This window comes from Thunnus maccoyii, chromosome 11, assembly GCF_910596095.1.
Source record: "Thunnus maccoyii chromosome 11, fThuMac1.1, whole genome shotgun sequence".
NCBI lineage: Eukaryota > Metazoa > Chordata > Actinopteri > Scombriformes > Scombridae > Thunnus > Thunnus maccoyii.
In genome coordinates, this window is record NC_056543.1 from 3,738,329 (window position 1) to 3,758,541 (window position 20,213).

General features: G+C 41.3%; 1 protein-coding gene across 1 annotated transcript; it reads left to right on the forward strand.

Moving 5' to 3' along the window:
- Window positions 1-5,266: 5,266 nt before the first annotated feature.
- Window positions 5,267-15,375, forward strand: arglu1a (arginine and glutamate rich 1a). The gene is made up of 4 exons (XM_042426847.1): window positions 5,267-5,843; window positions 10,243-10,468; window positions 13,575-13,658; window positions 14,490-15,375. Exons 1-4 carry the CDS (start codon window positions 5,512-5,514, stop codon window positions 14,652-14,654), a joined length of 807 nt encoding a protein of 268 aa, XP_042282781.1. The 5' UTR covers window positions 5,267-5,511; the 3' UTR covers window positions 14,655-15,375.
- Window positions 15,376-20,213: the final 4,838 nt, after the last annotated feature.

Sequence of the window (20,213 nt, forward strand, 5' to 3'; positions counted from 1 at the left end):
CTGCTGCTGGAGACGTTCACTAAAGCACCAAATGTGGATTAAGTTTTAATCACAACTCAAGAGTGAAGAGTTTCACACTTGAATCTGAGCAGTCGGTACTCATGTTATTGTGCTGACTGATGTCACCTGGCAGCAAACCAAATTTCTCCCTCGTGAACAATAAAGAAGAGATTTGTGTCATCGCAGCTGACTGTGTCAAGTCGTACAGTATATATAGGACAGAAATACAGACCAGAATATACTGTTGATATTTATTAAATTTATCATAAGTACTGACAGTGTGCAGGATATTTGCTTTGAATAGAAACAGTCATGTAACATTTCATATATTAAGCTCTTCTCCTTTTCATTTTGTAGATGAGTTGTGAACATGAATTGAGCTGCCACTAAAAGATGTCGTGTTTCTGTCAATAAAAGGTGATCAGACATCTTTGAGTTGTAGTGATTTTAGCGTTAACTTACTTGAAAATGTTGAAAGGTGAACCTACTAAGATTTGCATTGAGTTAAGTTAAATTAAACAACAGTATACGTCATTTGACACATAAGAGTGTGACGACCTATTCTATCGTTTTTCTTGGGAGTCTCAAGATTCGATAAGGGATTTAAAAAGATTCAGATTGGATAAATGTGACCTACACTATGAGTGAGTGTAGGTCATAGAGGCTCGATGTGAACATCTCTTTTTGAGTTGTGCATCAAATGATCTCATTGCTTGATCGAGCTCCTGTCAGTAGGCAGGTTAGAAACAGAAACTGAAAAAAGAAAAACAACATAAATATTATACAGAAAGTCTGTACTTGTGTAAAAGAAACAACTACATAAACATCTCTGAATGACCTCAGTGCATGTTCAGCTACGTGAAGCCCAGCAGCCTGTTCCGTGTGGTTAAAGGGACGTGAGAGTCATCGACATAGAGATGGATGACGGAGGATGTTTCCCTGCACAACAACCTGCATAAAGACCCTACTGCAGCTGTTGGAGTAAAATACCAAATACCAGTAAAATCTAAAAACAAAAACTCTGCTGTCAAACCTCTCAGCTGACACATTGACACAGTGACCACAGTATGAATTTTACAGAGTTTTAGCTGATTTGAACCATTTAGCTCAAACTTGCAGCCTTGTAGTCGGATCAGATGGAGGTCAGATCACCACCAACAAACCAAACCAAGACCGCTTCCTCTTATTAAGGGTCTTGTTGTGGTTGTTTTGGTCCAAAGCCGACTACGACTGCTGTGTTCAGATCTGCCCAAAGAATCACACAAAGGAGGAAAAACGATACGAATAGATGAATACAATCACTCGTATGTGCGACTTTAAGAACCAATCTGTTCATGAGGAGAAATGTGTTGATTACTGCTGCTGAGCTAGAAAAAGAAATAAGAGTTAAGGAAGATGTAAAGACATCCAGCATGCTGTTACACTGAGAGAAAATCATTTGGGTTTCATCTTCTAGTCATTTTATTAACTCAGATTTTCACCGCTACATTTACGCTGATTAACACTGCCAATCAGCGAGTCATTATGTAACCAAGTGAATCATCATTTAGGCTAAAACTTCTCCCACCAAAGCAAGAGGAGGTGGTGCTCCTGTGACATATACACCTTTAAGCCTTGACTGACGTGTCATTATTAGTGACACATCCAAATTGTTTCTCCTGAGATTACCTCCTCATGGCATCCTTTCAAATACGGATTAGAGAAATACGAAACCTGCTCTTTGGGTTCTTTGAAACCCCTTCTAACAACCTCAGCTTCCTCGTTCATGTAATAACAAGCATCTCCTTCGACATTCACCCCAAACCACCCAGGAGCGAAAGCAGACAAACTCTGCAAATTCTTTTCACTTACACATCCACTTCTTCTTCTCCAATTCGGCTCCTTTTTTTTTTTTTTTTTTATTTCTCTCCCATCGGAACCACACTGGAAACCTTTTCCTCTCCACCTCCATGAAACATTTTCTATTATTCATCAAAAGGGGCTTTAAGCACCTCTCCTTTCCCCCGTTACACGAGCGAAAAAACAAGACATCTCAGGCTCTTTAATGCCGATTCCTCTCATCTCCTGGAAGAGAATTCGCAGATCATTAAAATAAAACACAACCACAAGTTGCAGAAAATCGATTCTTTGGCTTCAAGCAGAGACATAAGCAGAAAGAAGAAAGAGGGAGGGCGGGCAGGAGGGGGAAGCAGTTCCTGGATAGATGAACCGAGACTTGCCCTCAATTTCTGGAACTAAAATCACATAATTTTCTTTAATTCTAGGGAAATATGTATTGTTTGTGTGCGCACACTCAAAGCTGACAGCGCCTTGTACCGTAGAAGAGCACAGGCTCATGGATGAACGCACCGTTACTTAATACAAAGGCCTTTTTCATCTGTGTGGGTATGAAAGTGACTCATCTGACAACTGTTATCAGTTCATAACGACTAAAAGTATTCTTGATCTACAATCGAAGCTCCACACAGCTCAACCGCATGTGAAAAAATGATCTCTTTCTACTAAAATTAGACTCTGAGATGCTGAACGCTGCAGGTAATTAGAAAAAAAAACCCAACAAATGACAGAAAAATAAAAAATCCCACTGAAGATGGAGCACTTTCATTTTTAGCTTGAGTGGTATGACCTTTTATAAAGCTGATTCACTGGGCTTTTGAGTTATATGTTTTTAAATATAGTAATGGCCGTTTATTTTGAGCGCGGCACTCCAGGGAGAGTTATCACAATGGCCTCATTTTGCCAGAGTGGGATGGCAATCTTTTCTGTGCAGGATTGTGTCATTGTCAAGTTGTGTGTGTTTTTTTTTTTTTTTTTTGCTCCCTCATTCTGTCTGTTGGTTTGGTTATCTGATGTTCTTGTAGCTATATTTACAAGCTGCAGATAAAAGCGTCATTTTAGCCCCCTGATAGTGCATGAAAACAACACTTAAAAATGGACACAAGCAAAGTTAAATATGGGTCAAACAGGAACAGAAATTGAAATCCGTGTAATGTTTTTGGCTGTTTGCTGTCAAAGACGACAGCAGAGCAACACATGTAACTAACCGTCACAGCTGACACCTACTGAACAGCTCTGATGGTAAACTAGTTGGAAAATAAAGAGAAGTGGCAGCTTTTCGCTCTCAGAACTCAGCTGTTTTTCATTTTTAAGGCATTAGTGTTTCCTATTAACGTGTATCTCTTGTGCATTTCTGGCAATATTGGCAGATTTAAACCTCAGAGCTGGCACTGACACGATCCCAGAGCCGAAGGACTACAAAGACAACATTCCCAGCAGTTATTGATTTGTATTATTGATATAAGGAGGTAGGGGTGTGCCCGAATACAAATATGTTATTCGGCAAAGCACAAATAGTGTTTTTTTTTTTGTTTTTTTTTACAAATATTTGTCTCATACAAATATTTTTAAAAATTATTTGTTTTCAGGATGAAAAAAAACATGTTAAATACCAGCGCACAGGTCAGCTACATCGCTATCTCAGTGTCTCTCCTCTGCTCCGCTGTTACGTCTATCAGCAGGTCTTAATGAGGGGAGTCACATCCACCTGCTACATGACGCACATTTCCTAATTTGGACATCAGTCCCGGAGTTGGGGGTGTTCCCCAGAGATAAAGCTGAACTACTGATACAAATGAAGCGCTCCCGAGGGAACACTTCATGAACACTTATTGTGACACTTTAATTTTCTAAAATTAAAAGCGTAATAAAAACAAAAACAGGATTTTGAAACCTCTTTACACTTTTATTCGAATACAAATACAAATAATTTTTGATGCCTCAACAAATACAGATACAAATACAAATACTGGACTCTGCACATCCCTAATAGAAGGGCCTTGATACAGTAAACTACTGACTACTAATTCAAATGGCCACAGTTGAGTAACAGAATTTAGTATATTTTTATAGTATAATAATAATAATGATACCAGTATAAAGCATTTAGCAATTCATTCCGTGTGTTACAATAAAACATTAGAAATTACACGTTTTTGTGCAATGTGACTTACTTTACCTTTATTTAAAAGATGAGAGGAAACAGGAGGATTTTATGGAGCCCGCTGTGCTCTTGAATGACGTAACTCAGCTGTAACTTCAGTTCCTGCTGCTACAGAACTGACAGTGAGCGTCGTGGACAAAGAGACACTTTGATTTTCATGCAGTATTATTTTGATTTTGGACAGAGATATTTGGATATACACTGGTTTATGTGTGCATGTAAAACAATATGGTGTTATATTTATGACTTCTTTGACACCACACTGTTTTATTTCCAACATGTCTTATCTGTTTTATTACTGCTGCTGTTTTATTGTTTTTATTATGATTTGTAATTCCATATCTTATATATATTTTATTGTTTTATTTCATTTGCCAGATTTTACAGCTTAATTGCAGTACTTAAATGTTTTAATCACTTCAAACCACCAGTGCTGTATAAATAAAGTTTTTTATTATTGTTGTTAAAATACTTTTGTTTAATGTTGAAGGATAAGGCTGCGATTTTCTATATTTTTCTTATTGTCAACAAATCTCATGTGCAGAGCAAAACCAACAACGAACTGTGCACACAAATTATTAATTAGAGAATGCAAATCATTAAGATGCACAAATGTATAATTTGTGTGTACAGTTTGTTAATAGGAGAGCACAAAGTTTTCTCAATGATTGTGTCCTCGCTCATTAGGATTTAGATAAAGGCTTATTCTGTTGAGCTAAAAGGAAGTGTAACCTTGACTTTGCTCCCATGAATCATCTCACGACCCCTCAGATTTATCCGCTGACCCTTTGGAGGGGCCCGACCCCTAGGTTGGGAACCACTGGACTAAACTAGCTAAATGTATATAAAGTAGTGTAAACTAGCTCCACCTCCAGCAGCTACAACAGTAACATGCTGCTCTAACACTGATGCTTCACTATTAATAATCTAATGATGTCATATATAATAATATATCAGTCAGAGGGACCAAACCACTACTTTTACTGCAATACTTTAACTACATCAAGCTCATAATACTTATGTACTTTTACTGCAATACTTTAATTACATCAAGCTCATAATACTTATGTACTTTTACTTCAGTAGGATTCTTCATGCAGGACATTTACTTGTGATGTAGTATTTCTACATCGCTGTATTGGTACTTTTACTTATATAAAGGATCTAAATACTTCATTCACTTGTACCATTTGTTGACTACTGTCTGGGTTTCCAGACGGTTCATTCGGATTTCGACTGGCCAATCCCGAAGACCGCCGGAAAACACCGAGTCCCGCGGTGCATGCTGGGAAACTAGAAACTCGACACACCGCCATCTTTCTTTATAGCGAGTTAGTAGGGCAACATAACAACCACTTTCGCATGATTATTTCTACAAAATACAACCGTTGAAGCAAGTACACTTGGTCAGTTATAGTCAACAACAAGTTTAAAGAGGAGCGGGTGGAGCGGGATTTCAGATATTAGCCATATATCAGCCATAAGACAGCAGTTTGGTGTAAGCGGTTAACATGGGCCGCTCCCGGAGCCGCAGCTCGTCCAGGTCCAAACACTCCAAAAGCAGCAAGCACAGCAAGAAACGGAGCCGGTCTCGGTCGCGGTCCAGAGACAGGGAAAGGTCTAAGAAGCGGTCCAAGTCCCGAGAATCGAAGAGGAACCGACGCAGAGAGTCTCGTTCCCGCTCCCGGTCTACTACTGCCTCGTCCCGCAGAGACAGAGCTGCCTCGCCGCCAGAGCGCATCGACATCTTCGGCCGGACTCTGAGCAAAAGAAATGCGCTGGACGAGAAGCAGAGGAAGGAGGAGGAAGAGAGGAAGCTCGAGATGGAGAGACAAAGGAAGATGTGAGTATATATTTTAATGAGAGACTCAATAACAGTGATGTTATGTAACGGTACCAGGTCTAAACTGCAGTATGTGCTAAGCTAACATGCTAGGTAGCTGTATTCAGTTGTACACATCACGTTAGCTCGACTTTGCAGGCTGCAGGCTCTGCAGGGTTGCAGGCCCTGACTGCACGGGGACAATCATCATCATCATCATCATACCGGTGCAGTCAGGGGGGCAGCTCACCTTTCTATCTGGGGCACAGCTCAGGGTTGAACTTAATTAAGAGGAAGTTTGGATTTGAAGATAATTGACGTTATAAAAAATACAGTTTTGCTTGAATTCTGATTTAGAGCTTCTACAAATGATATGATTGTATTGACTGTGTAATTAATGACTTGATTTCAGACCTTCAAACTTAAAGTCCCCCTCCACACAAAAATACATTTTTCTTCTTGTTCATACAGTTGAATGTTTGAGCTTCACTGTGCAGAATGATGTATGTGCAGAGTTTGATACTTGAAGGCTGTTTTCACATTTATCCTCCGAAGGAGGAAAGTTTCTATGTGCTCATTGAGACTCTGAGTTTAAGGGGCGGGTCTACAGTCATGATTAATGACATCAAAACAAGTTGGGAGCCAATCCTGGACCAATAGATATTTATATATGTCCAACAGACAGAAGTGTGATGTGGAAACTTGAAGCCTCCAGTGCACGTACACCGAGAATGGACTTGTGAAGCAGGAGGCTTCTTGTATCCAGCAGTTCAGCTTTTAAAAATGTACATATTTACAAGAATTTCTGTTTAGGTAATTGATTTTTTTGTGGAAAAGGCATATCAGACACAAACTATTATTCAAAGGACAATGTTTATATATTTCTTGAAACATGAACATGTATTAGTAATGTGTGACTGATATGGTTTTTCCACAAAAAAAAGTATAATTACCACTTTAAAATCCAACCTGCTCCTTCTCCCTCATTAAAAATTCCAGAATCTATGAAAATGTAAATATATTTTATTTCAGAAGTTGAACTGCTGGACACAAGATGCCTTGTACTTCACTGTAAAGTCCATTCACTGGAGGCTTCAAGTTTCCACATCACACTTCTGTCTGTTGGATATATATATATATCTATTGGTCCAGGATTGGCTTACAAACTTGTTTTGATGTCATAAATCACGACTGTAGACCCCCCCCAAAAATCAGATTTTCAGTGAGCACAGAGAAACTTTCCTCCTTCAGCGGATAAACGTGAAAACGGCCTTCAAGTAAACTCTTAAACTCTGCACTGACATTATTCTGCACAGTGAAGCTCAAACGTCCACAACTGTAGGAATGAGTAAGGAAAACATATTTCTGAGTGGAGAGTGGGGACTTTCTAAATAACAAAGTAATAATAAGCTATTCATGCTGACCCATGACTCAAGTTTTTCCATTACACAGCAGAGCAAAGTAAAATAAGTAGTTTACCTGTTGGGAGTATACTAGTCATCTTTTCATCAAACATCATCATTATCACTGTGGCCGTTTGTGCTCGTACTCTTCCTCCCTGCATTATTTCCGATAACTGATCCGCTGAACAAAGAGTTCCAAATATCTCTATCTTATTGTGTCGACAGGTTTTTAGCACCGCTAATCGAGCTCCGCTAATTCAGTGAGAAACAAGTTTAATTTCCTGTAAACTCTTCATAATAAAAGTCTCCTGTTTAGTCATTTAAAAACTTTTAATATGAAGCAGGAAGTGTTGGGTTTTCATCAGCGGTAACTTAACACGACTGATACCGCTGCCCCTTGGCGGGCTTCCAGAAAGCTGGCCAATCAGAACAGAGTGGGAACATTGGGAGGGGGGGGGGGGGGCTTAAAGAGACAGGAGATCATTGCATATTTTCTGCTGCTATGTAAATATAAGCATCACATTGACTTTGGATCGGCAGGTGCCCAATATGAAAGGACTTTGAACGGGACTGCGGCCAAAAAAAAGGCCTTGGAGAAACACTAGCTGATACCGTCGGTTAATTTGTTAACCAACAGCTCAGAAAACAATTCATAACAGTTTTGATAGTTTTTTCTATTGTGTAAGTCATTTTTGACCAAATCTACCAAACATTCGTTAGTTACAGCCTCAGAAAAACAATTTAATGCCATAAATTTTAAAGGTTTTCCATAGGATATATAGTAGATATTGGAGATTAATTGATAAACTGAAAAATTAAAATAAGTGTATAAATCAGTATGTAAATAATAGTTGGTAACAGCCTTTCAGTAATGTATTTTTACTGACATTTAAAGATAAATGTGACTATACAACAAAGGTTGGATCAGCTGCTGCAGACATACATTTCCTACTTCAGGAGGGACTTATATAAGTGCGACGCCGTCACAGCCCTGCATCCTAAAACACTTCAGTGGTCGCCACACACATAATGACCGTGGCCCGTTTATTGTCTGCTGGCAGGTTGTGTCTGTCAGACAGGGACGCTGCTATTGTGAAGGTGTGTGTGTGGTAGCCAGAGGCACACAAGCACCTGAGAATCTGAGCCACAGTCCCACACCTGCTGGCCTCCTGAGTGCCTCTTTTTTCTACTGCTTAATAGCCACAGGGCCACTTAACCAGGCATACAAATGTAAATATCAAGACACAGACACTGTTAGATAAGGAAGGACTCGGGCCTGGGTTGGGTTAGGGTCTCTGGTTTCTCAGTGGCTGACAGAATGAAATCAAATCCGGGGAGGTTATGTTGTGTGTTTACAGCGGTGCCAGAAGCGATGTGACAACACACTTCCCAAATCTTAATGGCTTCCTGTTAAGAGTACAATTGGATAAAAAAAAAAAAGGTCAATTTAACAAGCGTTTTCAACAGGTAAACAGGAAGACAGGTGACCTCCATTTACATGAAGGCTTAAGTGCTGCTGAATGGGACAGGCTTATTTTAACTACCTGCACTGGGCTCTGCAGTAAGCAGCTGTAATGATACGGGCACGACCGGAGTGTTTTTCCATATAACACAAATGGCTTGATAAAAGGTTAGAGCTTCACCCCCAGAATGCAGTACGCACCTGTCACCTGCAGCTCTTCAGTTCCCTGTTGCTCTTTTACCATCTGTCCTTTCATTTAAATGTGTTGTACTGACAAAAAGACAGATACTAATTATTGGAGGGGTGGGAGACGATTCTACATCGATTCACAAATCAATTTTCTTAAATGTTAGTTAATAACATGACCAAATGAAAAAGGTGGAACTCAACTGTGAGGGCAGCCTACAGCGTGCACATGCTAGAGTATCTTCAGCTGTCTTCAAAAAAGGCAGCTGACCAACACACAAGCTGTAGCATTAAACAACTTAAACCAACTCCGAGGTGAAGAAAGTAACTCAGTCTGCAGAAACCCTGCGGCCGCTCAGCGCCCTCGGACGGCGACGTCTTTCCCCAGAGCGAACAGAGCAGCAGAGAGGCTGCTCTCCTCCGCCACGACGTGACGTTAATACTGACACAGCGGAGCAGTCGACCTCCCCCCTCGTTTTGTTATTGTCATACAGGCAGGAGACTGTAAGATGCTTTCAAATTAATTAAGTTCTTCATTAATTAATGCGGTTAACTTGATAAAATAATAAAGAGGCTGCGGACCATTTATCTTATCTGTCAGTTATGTTTCATATTGTATTTCAGTGGAATAAGGACACCGGTGATTGGTTTGGCACACAGTATACTGGAGCAACACACTGGAAATTGTGCCTCTTTTCTATTCATTCAATTGGTTGAATTGGTTTTGAATCAAGAATGCACTTTCCAGAAATCAGTGTAATCAAATATTTTCATTCTAATATGAATTTACAGTTTGATTAATATCCATCAACACATCCGAAAGCAAAATGTTTTTTTAAAGCTCAGTTTCTTCCTGCAACTCTTTGCTGTTGGATGAAAGTAAAAATTCACAGTGAAACAAAACTTTCTGGAAAGCCGTGTTTCACAGGATCTATAACTACTGACAGTTTAATATAGCGAAGGTTTAAAAAATGGCTCTTTCCCTGCAGTTTCCTGCATGATACACACATATTGAACCAATCAGTTTTGTCTTGAAGACAAATTTGCTTGGCTTTACTCTTACAAAGAGCCCAACCATGAGGTCTCGCACTCAACGGGGAGTGACCGCAGTGACCCAGGATGTTACGGCCCTGTGGTCGGCCCTGCTGAGGGCACAGTGGAAATTTGTACGAAGTGAGCCCGCTATAGACCGAAGTCAGAAATGTTAAGAGCTGTGACACCACATGTAATTTAAAGGACTGGCAGAGATCACGATCAGAGCGACATGATGACGACACAACGCTGTTCTGTTCTTGTTCTAGTTTTGTGTTATATGTGTCTTTACTTTGTTTCCTTTCCCTCCCTTCATCTGTTCTCCGCCGTCCTCCAGCCGCCAGCAGGAGATCGAGGAGAAGCTGATCGAGGAGGAGACGGCGCGGCGAGTGGAGGAGCTGGTGGCCAAGCGGGTAGAGGAGGAGCTGGAGAAACGGAAGGACGAGATCGAGCGGGAGGTGCTGCGGCGCGTCGAGGAGGCGAAGCGCATCATGGAGCGGCAGCTGCTGGAGGAGCTGGAGAGGCAACGGCAGGCCGAGTTGGCGGCGCAGAAGGCCAGAGAGGTAACGCTCGGTCGTTTGGAACGCAGCCCCTCCCTTCCCTCCATACTTCCCCGACCCCTTACCCCCTCTGTCCTCATCTCCCCTCCCAGTCACCCACTCTGACTGGTGCCTTTCTACGGGGACACGTGGGGACGGTGGAGGTGGAGGGGACCCCCCCCCCCCTTCCCTTTTTACCTTTTCAGAACGTAACTCAGCCATGGTACAAGTTTCACTGCAGTGAGGGGAGACGCAGTACCTGGAAGTGGCCGTCCTGCTGGGAAATAATGTATTTAATGCTAACAAAGTGCACACAGCATAAAAAAACATAATATAGAGCCAGAGGAACCAATCTGAGAGTCTCTTGACTAATCAAGTGCTCCCCGTAGTTTGTTAAAAATAGTCTGTGCATCACTTCTAATTAAGATTATGTATGCGTGTAGCTGCGTTCATGTTTATATGATCGTTTCTTACTATTGCAAGTCCACGTTATTCACTCAGGAGGGGAGGGAGGGGGGGGGGGGGGCATTTGAGAACCAGGCTGCAAATTATACAAATGAAAGAAACTTTTGTCTCAAGTCTCCAAAATATACAAACTTTATTTATTTTCTCACATCCACCTCCAGGTATTGCACAGAGAAGCTGGAACTATGGGAATATCAGGGGCTTTACGTATAAATATTCCCTGATTCATACTTCAAGTCATTGAAACAACAGTTACATTTTTGGCGTCTAGAGAGGGGGGGGGGAGTCATTTCCTGACTGGTCAGTGAGAGTTTTACCATGGCGGGGTTAAAACAATTAACTGACTCCATTTTTTTTTTTTTTTTTTGTAACCACCGGTTCATTTTGATCTTTTACTTTGAAATATGTAATAATCTCCGTTTTTATGTATGTAATAAAGAGCTCTCCTCTCAACATGACACTTCTGTTTTACAGTCACCATCTGTCCATCACTGACCTTTTTTTTTTTTTTTTTTTTTTCCCCCAACGGCCTAAAATCGAGCTTACACATCTTCACATAGTCAGATATATTATATTAACATTATACAGTTCTTAAAGGAACTTTTTTTTAGAGTTTATGGTAGACAGCTGTGTGACAAACCCTGTGCCCCCCCCCCCCCCCATGCCCCCCTCGTCCCCGGGCTTCATTATGAAAAGCGGGTTTGTTTACACTACAGTAATAATGTATTGTGAATGAGTGGAGCAGATAAAGCCTAGTGACCCTCACTTGCACAGGGAGCAGCCAGTGACTCGGTACTAATAGGGTGAGAAATGTAGTCCGAGCGCGCCTCCTTTGCCTACTTGGACTTATTCAGCCCCCCCTACCTCCCCCCACCCCCCTCTCCCTCCTCTCCTGCCTTATGCTCTGTCGCTACCACTCTGCTCTTTCTAAATCCTCCTCTCTCTCTCAGGCCTTAGACTCTGTTTTTTTTTTTTTTACCGAGCGGGACCGGCAGGGGTGAAAGGGCCAGCCTCTTTTTAAGTATTTAGCTGGATAAGCGTATAATGTCACCCACTCCTCCTCCTCCAGTCTTTTTCTGAAACACACGAGTAGAGATCTCCTGTCTCTCCTGTTAACTCTCACACACACACACAAAAAAAAAATCTGATGTGCAGAAATGTTCTATACAATTGTTTTGACTTCACAGACGGTTTGTCCTGTACAGGTTTTTTTCTTTAACCTTCCCTTTAACAATCCTTGTTTTGAGCATCTTTTTATTAGACGTCATCAGCTCTGGGATACATAATGACGGACCTCTACATTTCCTGTTTCCTGTATGACAAGGTTAACTATCTCTGGTCTAACCTTTTTTTTATCTGTTATATAATATTTATTTTATACAGTTTTTCTTCCCAAGAAAAACAAATGTACTGTGTTTTTATTCTCATGACCTGCTTCTCCTATAGGGCTGCTGCTACGTTTTTTTTTTTTTTTTTTAATATTGTTATTTGTTGAATACATTTGTGTTGTTTTTTTTTATTTTTTTGGAAACACAACTCACCACCTTCCTAACTAGCACTTGAACCCCCCCCTCGAGCTGGCCTGCAGCCTGTCAGCTCAGCCGTGACTCTTGTGTCCTGTACTGTAAGTGTACCGTGATCCGGTCCTCCTCGAACACACGCAGACACAACTCCTTTGTACTGTACTCGCCTCCTTCGCTCTGCTATCGTCTCAGTGGGGACTCATCCACTGTAAAGAAAAAGGAAAAAAAAAACACAACAACACACACACAAAAAAAAAAAGAAATGAATTGTGAGCTGTGGCTGCAGGCGCAGGCTAAGCAAGTACAGTGATCAGTTATAAAGAGGAATGCCGCGGGCGCAGTACGGCAGAGTCCCCCCATACCTACCTACCTACCCACCCACCCAACCCCAGGAGCGCTTCTCTGTCTCTGCAGGGGCCACACAGTCCGGACGAGACAGTAAATATTCAACCGTTTAATGCCGAATGCTTTCACCAGTTGTGTAGGTACACAGGCAAGGAAAATGCGTAGGTATACGTGCATTGGTGAGCCAAAACTATTCCCTCCTTTATTTGTATCCTTTTTTTCCTCTTGCTTATAATGATGTTAAAAAAAAAAAACCCAGCCATTGTATTTTCTTCTAGATTGTATTGTCTGTCATTTTTAATATATCTGTCTTCTATTTATGAGTGTGATGAGTGGGTTTTTTTTTTTTTTTGGAAACTCTTTTGTGTTTAAATCTTAATTCTTTCACAATAATGGCAGCGAGCGCCCCTAGGTGTGGCTTCGCTTTTTTTAAAAAAATTTCTCTAGGAGGGTATTAACAGCAGTAGAGGGAGGGGAAAAAATAAAAAAAATAATAGAGGGTTCATTTTTTTCCCCCCACAGTTTCTTTATGCTTTGTGCCCCCACTATGTATTTTTAAAACAATTCAGGCTGACTGCAAAGAATGCCACAGTGTGGTCATGTGCAAGAGGCTAAACAAACTTCTCTGTGGTGTAATGAGTTAGTTGTGTGTGTGTGTTGGTGGCGAGTGTGTGTGTGCGTATGTGTGTATGTGTGTGTGTGACAATTAGAGGCCAAGCGTGTGTATGTATGTACATAAAGTGCTTTGTGGCTGTAGCCTGTTCGTGCGCTAACATGGCACCGTGTCACCCGTCTAGGAGGAAGAAAAATCTAAGCGGGAGGAGCTGGAAAAAATCCTGGAGGAGAATAACCGCAAGATCGCCGAAGCTCAGGCCAAACTGGTACGCCCTGCTCTGTGAACAGCACACACACACACACACACACACACACACACACACAAAAAACCCTTTCTTGCCTCTTTTTTGGATACATTTCTGTCAGATTCATAACCCTCAATTTACATGTTTTTCGCATGCTGTCTCTACATCACATACAAAACGACTAACACCATCCGTCCCCATGTTAACACGACACTTAAATGTTGTTAGAAAACCCCTAAAAACAAGGACGGAGTTCCTAATTTTTGCACCGTCCTGATTCTCTAAAAGAACTTCTAACTGCAGTCAGGAAAAGCGTTGCACATCACGTCCAGTTTATACGCTTTTAACATCAGTTATCTGTCTTTTTAATCACAAATCTCCGTCCTTCCACTGATTGAGACCTTAAGGCTTTCACTCGCTGCACAACATGACTGAATAACTTAATAGCGTTTTGGCAAGAACCTGCTTCTATTAAGTGGCTTTGAATTGATGGTTATCAGTCGTGGTTAACAATCCTCTGTCTGTTTTTTTTTTTTTTTTTCCTGTTGGCTATTTAAGCTTAAGTCTGACTAATATATAAAGCGGTGTTTATTTGATTCAGGCTTGATTCGGACAAGCTGAGACTTTAGTAAACAGCTGCACACACGCACAAGAAAAAAAAAAAAGAAAAAGCAGACGTTGTAATGTGCGTCTAAAGCGGAGGGATAAAGAAAATGCCAGTAATTTGTGGTCACTTGGCTTTTAAAGGGCATTGTCTCCTTGTGTCCTTGTCTGACCTCTCTTATTGTTTCTGCTCTGTGTGTTTGCTTTTTTTTTTTTCCCCTCCTCCTCCCCCCCCCCCTCGACGAACAGGCCGAGGATCAGTTGCGTATTGTGGAGGAGCAGAGAAAGATTCACGAGGAGCGCATGAAGCTGGAGCAGGACCGTCAAAAGCAGCAGAAGGAAGAGCAGAAAATCATCCTCGGCAAGGGCAAGTCCAGGCCCAAGCTCTCCTTCTCCCTCAAGGCCACCGAATGAGAGACTTTTGCTCCCCCCCCCCCCCCCCCAACCCCCTTTTCGTCCACATATCACGCCCTGCCTTCATCACCCCCCCTACCCCTTTCCATCGACCCCCCATTCCTCCTCCTCCTCCTCCTCCTCTGTGGAACGCTCGCTTCGTTTTGGAAGTGCCGAAGAAGGAAGGAAAAAAAAAAAAAAGCAGGGGGGGGGGCGCAACCCGGTGTGAAAACTTTGCTCGTCCATGTGAAGGCCCCCGCCTGGTCTTGAAGAGGAGGACGCTCTTCATCCCCCCCCCTCCCCTCCTCTTCGAAGGACCTGACTGCTCCCTCCACATCCTTCCTCATCCTCACCGCACAGATGACTCTTATTTGTGCTTTTTTTGTTTTTTTTTTTCTTTTTCTTCTCAGTTTTATTTTCATTTTTAGGGAACTTGAACTTTTGATGTAGAATGCTATAACATGTCCCTCGCCCCCCCCCCCCCCCCCCCCTTTAAAAGTCTTAACTCTGGTGTAACAGCGAGTCACTGTGCACCTCCTCTGCTCTTCATCTTCTCATGTCTACACAGCCAGCAACTACGATAGAACGCCGTCAGTCCCTGATATAGAAGAATAAGTGTGACTTTGTCTAGTTCAGCTTTCTGTAAAAAAAACAACAAAACAAAAAAACATAACCTTATGTGCAGTTTGGGAGTTGGCTTGTGGTTTTCCTGTTTTCACTTTTTTTTTTTTTTTTTTTTTTTTTATAAAATAAGATTCCTAAAGCGGGCTGACGCGGCGGTGACAAATCACAGCGCAGCCCCCTTTTTTTAAAAAAGCACAGTTAACTTCCCGTCCAGTCGACAGGTTTGTGTCTTCCTCACTTCCTCTTCCTCCCACCAATGAGCTCTGTTCATACATACATATATATATTCAGCGTCTTTTCTTTTCCTCGTGCCCTCACCTCGCGTTGCATTTCTTTCATAACATTAACCAGCACGTCGATCTGAAAGGAAACAATAAAGTTTAGATTTTGAAGCTTCTGCGTGTGCAGGTGAACTCAAAAGCTCAACTCCCAAACTGCCCATGACTGAACCACAAACCCACCGCAGGATGTCTCATCTGTGATAAAGGAGGGGAGGGTGGGGGGGGCTTGTGGGTAATGGAGGAAAAAGAGAGAGAGGACATTTCCTGTATGATGTAATGTTATTAGCCCTTGCTGTGATGTGTGCTGACTTCCACTCCCACTCCTCAAAAAGTTTGATTGTGTTTATGAAACTGATCCACACTTAGAAGAGTCACAGTAATGCTAAATACTTGAGCTTTTATTTTATTATTTTTTTTGTCTTGGGTGGGTGGGGTGGGGTCAGGTGGGGGGAGGGGGGCGGAAAAACAGTGAATTGTACAAAAACAAACAAAAAAAACAACCCCCCAACCATACAAACCATGTTGTGTCTCAGAGTTCTGTAGTAGTAAGTTAACTTGGCGAGCCGCCTCACTTGGTAAGTCTTTGATTCGTAGAGGATGGACAAGTTCAGGTAAGATAAGGTTTGAGGTCAGCTGTGTGTGTGTGTGTGTGTGTGTGTGTGTTTATGTGTGTGAGTGAGTGTGTGTGTGAGTGAATGAGAAAGTGTGTGTGTGTGTGACCGACAGGCTGACCTCAGGTGGGTATAATGACTTTTTTGTTATGTTGAGGGATTTTTGAATTTGTCATGTAATCCCCCCCTCCCCCCCCCCCCCTATTGTCAAGGGACTGAACAGTTCAATAAATGCATCGAATGCCTCCACTGATGTTTATGTGTATGTGTGTGTGATATTCATATTTTATTATATTATTGGGTTTAACTACAAATAACAGAAGGAAGAGATGAAGAGTGAACCCACCTGGTAAAAAGGCGGGTTTTACTCTGAACTGCTTTCATTAAGAAGGTTCAGTCGCTGCTCCGCGTGGCCTTAATTCAAATTGAAGTCACTCTACACAGTCCTTTTAAATTAGTAGTCATCTGACCTGGTCAATGACGAGTTTCAATGGCATTACTGGCACCGTTTTGAGGTTGTTTTTTTTTTTTTTGTCAGCACCACCACAATACATTTCTCTACCCAGAAAGCCGTGCGGGGAGCAATACATCAACGTCAAGTTAAACGAAATCCCCCTGTAATAACAGCACATAATTAGCTGGCAGCTCCGGGTTTGAGACTCTTCTCCTGCTTTGCAGCCGCTGCTTTTTGTTTTTCCAGAGAGTGAATGCTGATGTGACAAAAGAGTGAGATCACCGCAAACAGACCGTGAGTCGAGCACGTCGCCTTCCTATTGTGCACAAGAGGTCGATGACAGATGAGTTCACACACACACAACTCACATCCGTGTGTGTGTGTGAGTGTTTGGAAACAGTTTTGATTTAACAGGCAAAAAAACATGCAAGCAGAATGAGTCTGACTGCAGCTGACAGCTACGTTTAAAGGATGCAAGTGAAGCAGTGATGGATGAAGATTTGAATGTTTGATTATGTGATGAATTATTAAAGGACTGACATGCACCGCAGATTGCTGATAATTATCTTTCCTATCAAGACTTTTCCTTCTAAAAAAAAAAAAAAAAAATGTCAACACATATGACCCGCTTGTCAAGTTATGTGCGGATTAAAGTGTTGCTGCACAACCACAGCACATGAAAGTGAAGAGGTCAACACCGGCTACGGTGCCCGGCGGGCCGCGGCTCCACCGGCGGCCTGTCTGCCCCGCTGCCTGCCCCGCTGCTGCTGCTGCTGCTGCAGCCTCCAGCCCCGCACAGCTGAGCGGAGTCCGGTCATTAAAACACGCAGGATTCAGTGGGTGAAAACAAAGCTGCCTTTCACTTTATTCTCCAAACACAAACTACATTTTAAAGAAAAATTAACTCAAGTTGGGAAATAGTTCTATTTTTTTCCTATTTTAAGTAAATGACAAAGAATTCTTGCAGCATAGTTTGAACTGTTATTATGATTACTACTATTATTATTATTATTAAAGTTATTTTTTTAGGTTTTAGTTTCAAAATAAAATACTTTATTGCAAACATTTTGTGCTTCTTTTTTGTTGCCTTTAAATCAAATTAAATGAACAAAGTGTCATCAGGAGAATTTCCCTTTGCTTCATCTTTTCACATTAAAGGAACAACAGTAGAATAAAGTCCAAATTCTGTCTTGTTTGTAATTGTCAAGCTCAAAGATTCACAGTTAAGTGTTTAAGTGTGTGAGAGTGTGTGAGTGTGTGAGTGTGTGTTTCCCATCTCTTTTGTCAGCCGGGCTGATCTTCAGGAAAGACGCTCCGCAGCAATCACAGCGCCGACGGGTTGAAGACTTGTTTGTTTTTTAGCCACGAAGAAGCAGGAAGGAAGTTTTTTATAAATAAAGAGCCTGTGTGATTATCTTTAAAATACACTTTAGAGCCACAACAAAACTACACAACATGACATGAAATTAAAATATAAACCTAGTGACGCTGAGTTGATGATAGTTTCACTCACACTTAACTGTCAAAGACACTTTAAATGACCACAAGAAAAAAAAACCCGGTGCGTTATAGGAACATTTAGCCGATTAAACAACTGTTTAAAGACATTATTACACTATTTATACCACATATGAACAGACAGACAATGTGGAGACAACAAAAAGTCAACTTACAAGCCCCAAAAACATCACATTAAATACCATTAAAAGATCTCAGGAAACTTATTAGACACATTCTATAGAAATATTTTAAAGATTTCTCCTTCATCTGCAGCCAGAATCAACTTAAATATTTAGAGAAGGTTCCGTAGGGGCCCACATGTCAGTCTTGTTAATCGAATACATCCCCCCCCTCTCCTGCCTTTCCTTTAACCCTCCTTTTTGAATTAAATTAATGAAATGTCCACGCAGCTGCAATAAACATCCAGTCTGCGGTGAGTGAAGCCTCTTGTGTGTGTGTGCAACCCCCCCTTCTTCTTCTTCTCCGTGTTTATTCCAGGTCAGGAAGAGAAGAAGAGGAATCGGGACTCGTCAATTATCTGCTCGGTGTTACAGGCTATCAGCTTGATTATCAAGCTTAAAAGCAAACAGGCTCAATCCACAGCGACTGCCTTTTAAAAAACAACAGCCTGATCGAATTAAGTCGTTAAAAAGTGTCAAAACTTCACACGTTAAAACCTCGGAGCTGTAATCTATCAGAGGTGTGTGTGTGTAAGTGTGTGTGTGTAAGTGTGTGTGAGCTCGTTAAATTAGAGGCCATTGACTAAAATTGAGTGTTTGCACTGAGTGTGACTGTGTGTGCCATTTCAATGAGGCTTTGAAGGAACTTTAATGTAATTGTAAAAAAAAAAAAAAAACAGCTCGAGGAGCGATTATAAAGCAATATAATTTAATAATGTCAATAATCATGTCGATACAGTTCGATAGAGGGAGAATTAAGGGGAAAAGTGAAAAAGCAAAGTCTTGTTTTTTAACTACTAAAAAGTTTCAAGAACATGTGAATTTCCTCTTTAAAACTACATCTGTGCTGTAAAACAACATCTGATATAAATACTACAATGTTCTGTTTTATTTGTAGTAAATTAACAAGTAGTATTTTGTGATTTTTTTCCAGTTTTTTAACATGTAAAATAAAACATAATTCGATTGTTTCTGACTTTTCCTCGGCTGTCTATGAAGCGGATTTTTTATTCCGCTAGTGGGCGCTCTTGCCTTTTGGAAGAAAAGAAAAAGCTGAGGTGCTTTTTTTGCAGCGCAGTGAATGGAGACATGCAGCTCTGTGGATCCTCTCTATGAGCTCATTATGGCTCCAAATGTCTCTTCGGGTTTTTTTTTTTTTTTCATAACGGGACCATCTACAGAAACTACAAAACGCGCGAGAAGTGCACGATATATGTTGTTTGAAAGCTATGATGCTTTTATGAGGAATAAAACATTTAATATACATGAAGTCTGGTTTGATGAAGTAACGGGACGCACCGATATGTATTCTTTTCACTCATCTTTTTATATATTACTGGACTATAGTTATAAATAATGATATAGTTGTGTAATATCACTTCAGGTACTATTGTGTATTATAATTTCTGACACTGTTATTATGTTATAATATACTCAGGTTGAAGTCTTATTCGTGCACCTGCCTTTTCACCAAAAAAAAAGTGTGATTCAACTATAATCTCCACATTTTGCTCACCACTAGTGACCGTACTGAACCAGTTGCCCTGTTTGACTGACAGCAGAGCTCCTGTTGACTTCTCCGCCGAGGGACCAATCAGAGGCGTTGTGGGGCGGGGCCTGGGTAAAACCAGCTCCACCAAATATTCCCAGTCGCGGTCCCTTGCAGTTACTTTCCATCCAGGTTTCGGAGCAGAGCTGAGGCTTCATCCCTGCGTTGTCTGCGGGCGTTTTTAAGAGGGGGAACGGATCTGCAGGATTCAGCCGCAGCGCACTTGTTTTTTTTTTTTGAGGAGGGGGACCTCTTAGTATGAGAACTTCCATTCCAGCTCCTTTGATTTATTTCATTCTCATATTTGATCATTTTCTTAATTTTGACCATCCGACCTCATTGTTTCGCCCTTCTCATTTTGCTGCTGCTGCTGCTGCTGCTG

Bases quoted from the DNA above. Each gene is read 5' to 3' on its own strand.
- arglu1a (XM_042426847.1), top strand. From the start codon at position 5,512: ATGGGCCGCTCCCGGAGCCGCAGCTCGTCCAGGTCCAAACACTCCAAA. The intron at 10,469-13,574 runs GTAACGCTCGGT...TCACCCGTCTAG, and splicing joins CGGCGCAGAAGGCCAGAGAG to GAGGAAGAAAAATCTAAGCG. The intron at 13,659-14,489 runs GTACGCCCTGCT...CTCGACGAACAG, and splicing joins CCGAAGCTCAGGCCAAACTG to GCCGAGGATCAGTTGCGTAT.